Source organism: Dipodomys ordii, unplaced genomic scaffold (genome assembly GCF_000151885.1).
Source record: "Dipodomys ordii isolate 6190 unplaced genomic scaffold, Dord_2.0 Scaffold7, whole genome shotgun sequence".
In the NCBI taxonomy this organism is placed as follows: domain Eukaryota; kingdom Metazoa; phylum Chordata; class Mammalia; order Rodentia; family Heteromyidae; genus Dipodomys; species Dipodomys ordii.
The window spans coordinates 12,843,652-12,850,747 of record NW_012267223.1 but is presented as its reverse complement, the minus strand read 5'-3'; the positions used below and the strand labels follow the sequence as shown (position 1 = coordinate 12,850,747).

General features: G+C 46.5%; 1 protein-coding gene across 1 annotated transcript in view; it reads left to right on the top strand.

Annotated features, from left to right (window-relative positions):
• Nucleotides 1-3,251: 3,251 nt before the first annotated feature.
• Scpep1 (serine carboxypeptidase 1) overlaps nt 3,252-7,096 on the top strand; it is a 25,100-nt gene continuing 21,255 nt past the window's right edge. The window contains exons 1-2 of the mRNA XM_013038036.1: nt 3,252-3,379; nt 4,781-4,929. Of these exons, the coding sequence (XP_012893490.1) occupies nt 3,304-3,379; nt 4,781-4,929 (225 nt within the window). The 5' untranslated portion in view covers nt 3,252-3,303. The remainder of the gene's footprint in view (nt 3,380-4,780; nt 4,930-7,096) is intronic.

The following is a 7,096-nucleotide window of genomic DNA, read 5'->3' as shown; positions in this document are numbered from 1 at the left end:
CAGTGCTTCACGGAAGCCGAGAGGAACCACACTGCTCCGGGGAAAGCGTGCTGGGTCGGCCCGCCCCGCCCCGCCCCCCGGGACCGCCCCCCCCGCCCCCGGGACCGCCCGCGACTGCCACCTACGGCTGGGAAGTGGGTACTGCAGGCTGCGTCCGCCGCCGCCGCCGCCGCCGCCGCCGCCGCCGTCCTTGGGCCGCTCAGGACAAGGCCTAGGCAGAAGAGTACAAATGAAGTATTAGGCCTTTCCTACCCAACACTAGAGGGGCCTTTTGAGGATCCTGGTTCAAAACCGGCCTGGGAAAAACAAATCAATAATCCGAGAGACTTTTATAGCCAATGAACTAGCAAAAAGCCCGAAGTAGAGCTGTGGTAGAACAACCAGCCTTGAGAAGGAGCCAAGAAGAGAGTAAGGCCCTGAGTTCAATCCCCAGTACTAGCACAAAGCAAAGAGTTTTAAAAATGGTAATAAAACTTCTGTCCTGCCTGAGGAGGTTGGAGATATCACTCCGTGGTAGAGTTCTTGCTTGGCATAAGTAGGGTGCTGGGTTCAATCCCCAGCACAGAAGCAAAAATCTCTTTCGCCTGGGAATAATATGGACTTAAAAAATAGATGAGATAGTCTTTATCTGCAAGTCAAATGTTAAGACATTTTAGGAGTGTTTTTGTTTTTAAGCTGGGCACCAGTGGTTAACATCTGTAATCCTAGCTACTCAGGAGGCTGAGATCTGAGGATCACAATTTGAAGCTAGACTAGGCAAGATAGTCCATGAGATTCTTATCTCTATTTAACCACACAAAAAAAGCCAGAAGTGGAGCAGTGGCTCAAGTGAGAGAGCACTAGCTTTGAGCCCAGGCCTGAGTTCAAGTACACACACACACACACACACTTTTTTTTCTGTGTATGGGGTACTGAGGAATTGAACCCAGGGCTTCATGCATGCTAGGCAAGCATTCCCACCAAGCCATATTCCCAGCTCCATACAAAGACTTTTAGCTGTAATTCCAGCACTGAAGCAGGAGCAGGAAGATTGCAAGTGTGAGGACAGCTTAGGCTACATAGGAAATTCTAAGCCAGCCTGGGTTACATAGTGAGATCCTGCCTCAAAAAAAAAAAAAAGACTTTTAATATCTACCATGGGACTACTTTGACATTCGTTCTACCTAGTTTCCCTTGCATTTTATTATTAAAAAATTCAATTTATTACAAAAGTTGTTCAAGCATAATTTTTTAAAAAAATTTATCCATTTACCTGCCACCAACATTCTACATTTTTCTTGGAGGTTAGTACAGGGTTTGAACTCAGGGCCTAATTCTTGGCTTATTTTACTCTAGTCTGACACTCTTGGCACTTGAGCCATAGCACCATGTCCCACTTTTTTGATGGGCATTGATTGTAAGCATTACTAATTTTTCTAACTAATAGCTTGGAACTATGATCTCAGCCTCCTGAGTAAGCTAGGCTTACAGGCATGAGCCATCAGTGCCCAGCAAGGGTGCAACTTTTATATACAGTCCTTTCCAAATGTTTCTTTCACAGGCTGATCCCCCTGATAGGGCTTTAGGGGATTTTACCCTGTACAGAACACAAGAGAACCTGGGTATGGACTCTTTATACATGTCACTTCTACCTCCAACCTTCCTATTGCTACTTCCTTCCCTCCTTTATCCACAACAGCTCATAGCGTCCAGCCCCTCACCGGCTCTCACTGGCAGTCAGGTCTGGACTGTCCTTCGTCTCTGTGGATTTATGCTTGGCAGTGGGAGGGAAGCAGGAAAAGGGAGTCAAGGTCATCTGTACTTGGTTGTTATTTGGGGATTTTGCTATTTACACTTTTGAGAAAAAGCATTTAGATTCTTTTTTTTGGGGGGGTCGATTATGTGGCTTGAACTCTCTCTCTTCTCTCTCTTTCTCTCTCTCTCTCTCACACACACACACTCTCTCTCTCTAACACACACACACCCTAAAATCCACTTTGTCTCATTTCCCTTCCCCAGATCTCAATATTTTATTTTAAAATGTTCTGGAATAATGTGACAATACAACAATGCTGATCACAAATTACTGATAAAGAAAAAAGTATTTCATGCTCCAAAGATGAAGTAAAAGATTATGAAAAAAGTATTCCAAATGCCAATCATGGTTGGATTTTTTTTTTTTTTTTACCAGTCATGGGGCCTGAACTCTGGGTCTGGGCACTGTCCCTCAGCTCTTCAGCCCAAGGCTAGAGCTCTACCACTAGAGCCACAGCGCCACTTCTGGCTTTTTCTGTTTATGTGGTGCTGAGGGATCGAATCCAGGGCTTCATGCATGCAAGGCAAGCACTCTACCACTGAGCCACCTTCCCAGCCCCCGGATTTTTTTTTTTTTAACCAGTCCTGGGGCTTGAACACTGACTGGGCTTGGGCACTGTCTCTGAGCTGTTTTTTGCTCAAGGCTAGTGCTCTTCCACTTGAGCCACAGTGCCACTCCTGGCTTTTCTGAGTAGTTTATTGAAGAGTCTGATGGACTTTGCTGCCCCAGCTTTGAACTGGGATCCTCAGATCTCAGCCTCCTGAGTAGCTAGGATTACAGGTATGAGCCACTGGCAACCCGACTTGGATCTAACTTTTTAAATATAATTTTATTGTTATATTAAGGTGTTGCATAGAGGGATTGCTTTTTCACAATTCAGGTAATGTGTACATTTCTCTTTTGGACAATGTCATTCCTTCCTTGTCCCTGCCCACATTTGCATAGTTCATTTTGATTTTTTTTTCACTTCTCCAAAAGCATAATGTATGTGATTTTTTTCATGAAAAATAAAAGACTAAAAAAAAGCCTGAAAATGGAATTTCATAGTTTCCAACTATGAAATAATAATGCATAATGTGACTCAGGGTGCAGCAGTTTTTTAAATACGTACAAGGTCTTTTGTTAGAGAAAGCTGAGATTGGAGGGGCAGTGGTTATTCCTCTAGGGTTTCTCAACTCAGCCGGTTGCACAAAATGTATTCAGTATAAATGTATTCAGGGCCTCCCTCCCAGAAAGCCTTCCCTAAATGTCAGCACCAGGCGGAACTGCTCCAGCGCCCTTGCAAGAGTCCTTGGGTTGAAATGCCCGACAGAGGGCGCGCTAGACAATGTGAACCTCCAGTCAGGCCAAACCCCGCCCCAGTCCCGCTCCCAGGCGGCCCAGGCCCCGCCTCCAGCCCACCCAGGCCCCGCCCCAGGCCCGCCCCGGCCTCCGCCCCACGTGGTGGGACCGTCACGTGACGGGGCGCCGGTCCAGCCTGTTGCTGATGCTGGGGAGCCGAATTCATCATGGAGCTGGTGCCGCGGGTCCCTTCTGCCCCTCGGTGGCCGCTGCTGCTGCCGCTGCTCCTGGGCCTCAGCGCAGGTAGGTCAAAGCAAAAGGCGCACGGCCGTCTGGCGCCCCCTCTTTCCACCGAGCAAAGTTTGTTAGTGGGTTTAGTGTGTTCTAACACAAATTGGGTTCCCCCAGTTCTTCCCTGGAGTAATTCCTGTCGTTCTTTACATCTATACCTATATCTATACATTCAGTTCAGAATGCTTTTCTGCCCTCTTCAGGTGAGGGTGACCTGGAACTTGCTTCTTCCCTTGCATAAGCAGTTGTGCAGAAATGTATGCTCTCAGGAAGCTGCTGATCAGTGGGATTTTTCACGTCTGAAAGCCAGGTCCCCACTGTGACTGACTCCCCAAGGAGGCTGTGTGGTCTTTCATTATGAGCTGAGATATGGATCAACGAGACCCCTCCAAATGTTTACCAGAAATGAGACAGTTCACTGACCATAAGGCCTTGTCTGCCCCCCACCCCTTGCTTGATTAGAACAGACAGAATTGCAGCAGCCTTGCCAGCCTGCTTTATAGGCAAAAGCAAATTTATGTTTAATAGGATGACTTGCAAATCAATTCTCATACTTCATTCAGGAAAAAGAAAAATGTCTTCTGGTCTGAAGCAAGAAATGAGCATTTGAACTGGCCACAAACTTGTCTTAGTGATACACGGCAGTTCCTGTTTTCTTTTTCTTTTTCTTCTTCTTCTTCTTCTTCTTCTTCTTCTTTTCTTCTTTCTTCTGGTAAATGGGGACCCTTCTGGCGCAACAGCTTCTGTCCAGGAAATGTTTGAAGATGCATTGCACCTTCCCCCAATTTTAACAGTGGTCACTGCCTTGTAGGAAGGGAGAAATGCTGTGGTGAGGAGGCCTGAGCCTTATCTGCCATTTTCTAGATCTTTCAGCACTATCTGTAGTATGCTAGCCATTCTGCCTCCTTGGGTACTGTCTGGCTTTCTTGATCTTCCTATTTTTTATTCACAAGACAACATTTTCGCGTCCTGTACTCTCATGTCTTCCTTCTTGGGACTAGTTTTCTTTGAGTTGCTTGAAGTGGTTTGAAAACTGAGAAAACCGGAAGAAGAAGGCAGATCTGGGGACTTTGGGATGGGGGAGGGGGAGGGGAAGGACTGGGTTTGCTGTGCTGGTAATTGAACCGGGGGCATTGTGCATGCTAGTCATGTGCCCTGGACTGAGCTTCAACCCCAGCCTGTTGCTGCTGTTTTAGATTATGTCTATCTGTGTTACTCAAGATGGTCTTGAACTCTTCAGTTTCTTTTTTCAGAGCTAAGTTTTGTTTCCTTATCCCTACAATATATTGGAGTAAGTAAATCACCTAAAATATAAACTCTCATCTATAGCTTAGCATGGCCCTTTCCACGAGGCTTGGAAGTTAACTGGATAGTGAACATTTTTCAGGAAAATGACACTGAGTTTCTGTTTAGGAGCTGCCATTGACTGGCCTACGGAGGAGGGCAAGGAAGCCTGGGATTATGTAACTGTCCGAAAAGATGCGCACATGTTTTGGTGGCTCTATTATTCCACCAACCCTTGCAAGAACTTCTCAGAACTGCCCCTGGTCATGTGGCTTCAGGTAAAATAACTTCATGCTTTGTGTGTTTTTTGTGTTTATTTGTGTGTGTGTGTGTGTGTGTGTTGGTAGGTGGGCAGGAACTCTGTGTGTCCCCCCCTTCCTGTATGGCTGGTGCTCTCCCACTTGAGCCATGACTCTAACACAGCTCCCTCACACCCCTGCCACCCTTTTTTGTTGTTATTGTTTATTAGATATGGAGTCTTAAAGACTTTATTGCCTAGATCTCAGCCTCCTGAGTAGCTGAGATTACAGTCATCTCACCAGTACCTGGCCTCTATGATCCGTTTTGTTGTGGTGGTTGTTGTTGGTGGTTGGTTGGGCTTTTTTTTTTTTTGGAGGGGGGGGGTCATCCTGGTCCTTGAACTCAAGGCTTGGCGCTATCCTTGAGCTTTTTCACTCAAGGCTAGCCCTTACCACTTGGGGCACAGCTCCACCTCCAGCTTTTTGCTGACTGGCTGAGAATTTCACAGGCTTTTTTTATTCAGGCTGGCTTCGAATCACAATCCTCAGATCTCAGCCAAATTTGGTCCAGCACTTGACTCTGGGGAATCCACCTCTTTCTGAGACAGACTGAAGCTAAATCAGGGCAAAAGGGGCCCCATTTTTCTGGTCTTTTGCCAGGATCCTTTTATATTGAGTACCACAGTTGTGGGAACCTGTACTGAACGCTGTGGTTGATATAGTAGTTTGGGGCTTTGTTTTTTGTTACTTTGTTTTGCTCACTGTGCCTCAAGTTTGAGCTCAGGGCCTCGAGCTTGCAAGACAAGCCCTCTACCATTTGAGCCATAGCCTCAGCCCTTTTGTTTCTATTTTATTTTCAAGATAGGGCCTTGCCAACTTTTCCTGGGCTCATCTTGAACTCTTGCTCATCCTGCCTTCACTTCCCTACTAGCTGGGATTCCAGGTAGGTATCACATAGACAGTGTTTTGAAAAGTTCTGAAACAAAGACTGAGATACCCTGCCCCTCACTATCTAGCTGTGTCCATATAACCTTTACCCTTCCTTCTTGCCCCCAGAAAAATTCACCTTTTGGAAGACCTGTTACCAGTCATTTGTATCTTAGTATGAACATGAAGCCTTACCTTTCTCCCTAAATGTGCATAGTCTTGAGTTGTGACTGATACTGGTAGCTAGGAACTGTTTGAAATATATTTAGGGCCGGTCAGAAGATCCTTCTGACATTCTTGTAAAATGTGACCTCACCCTGGAAGACTAACATCTAGGGAGGAGTTGAGGAGCATGGTCTTGCTTCAGCCTCTGGAAGATATGGGTACAGCCCAGTTGGGCCATTAACTAGGGCACCTTGGGACTCACCTGCTTGGGATGCAAATGGGGCTTTACCCACCCTACCCCACCCCACCAAAATACATCCCAGTGCCCAGGTTTTCCATCTCAGGTAGGTCACTGCAGACTTTGTGAGTGGAGATAAGCAGTTTTCAGAAAGGGCCTTTCTCTCTTTAGATCTTCACAGCTGCTGCTTCCAAGAGCAAGAGGTGAGGCTCAGCCTGAGGGTGCAGGGTAGCAAAGGCTTAGGTTGGTTGGGCAACTGGTCATGACAGTTCAGTGGGGTTTCCAAGAACCAGGGCATGGACAAGTCCAGGCCTGCTGAGTAGATCTGGATTCTCAGTGTCTTTTTGCCACTTTCAGACCTGGCAAAACACTTCTGCTCTGGGTGTTGCTTTTCTAATGTGTATGTGTGTGGGGGGGGGGGGGGGGGGATATTTGGTTGGATCTTAAACGTTTCATTAATCATTTCTTTTACACCTAGCTGAAAGTTTACATATCTTGCCAGGGTGGGGCAGGGTGCTGAGTCCTGTGCACGTGGTCTCCTCTTTGTCCCTGGCCACCACAGAATACTTTTCTAGACTTTCTGCAAAAGAATTGGAAAAGCATTGAATTTCAGAAGTTGCAAGCTATCCTTTGGTTAGACTTCTGAGTTGTTTTAACGGAATTAGTTGCAAGCATTTGAAAATCAGGACATTTCCTTTCTCCTTCCAAAGGTTAAGAGAATCTAGCAACTGTAGAGGTCTAACTTTACTGTCCCCAAAGCTGATTGGTGGGCTGGGAAGGTGGCTCAGTGGTAGTGCTTGCCTCGCATGCACGAGGCCCTGCGTTAGATTGCTCAGCACCACATAAACAGAAAAAGCTGGAAGTGGCTCTGTGGCT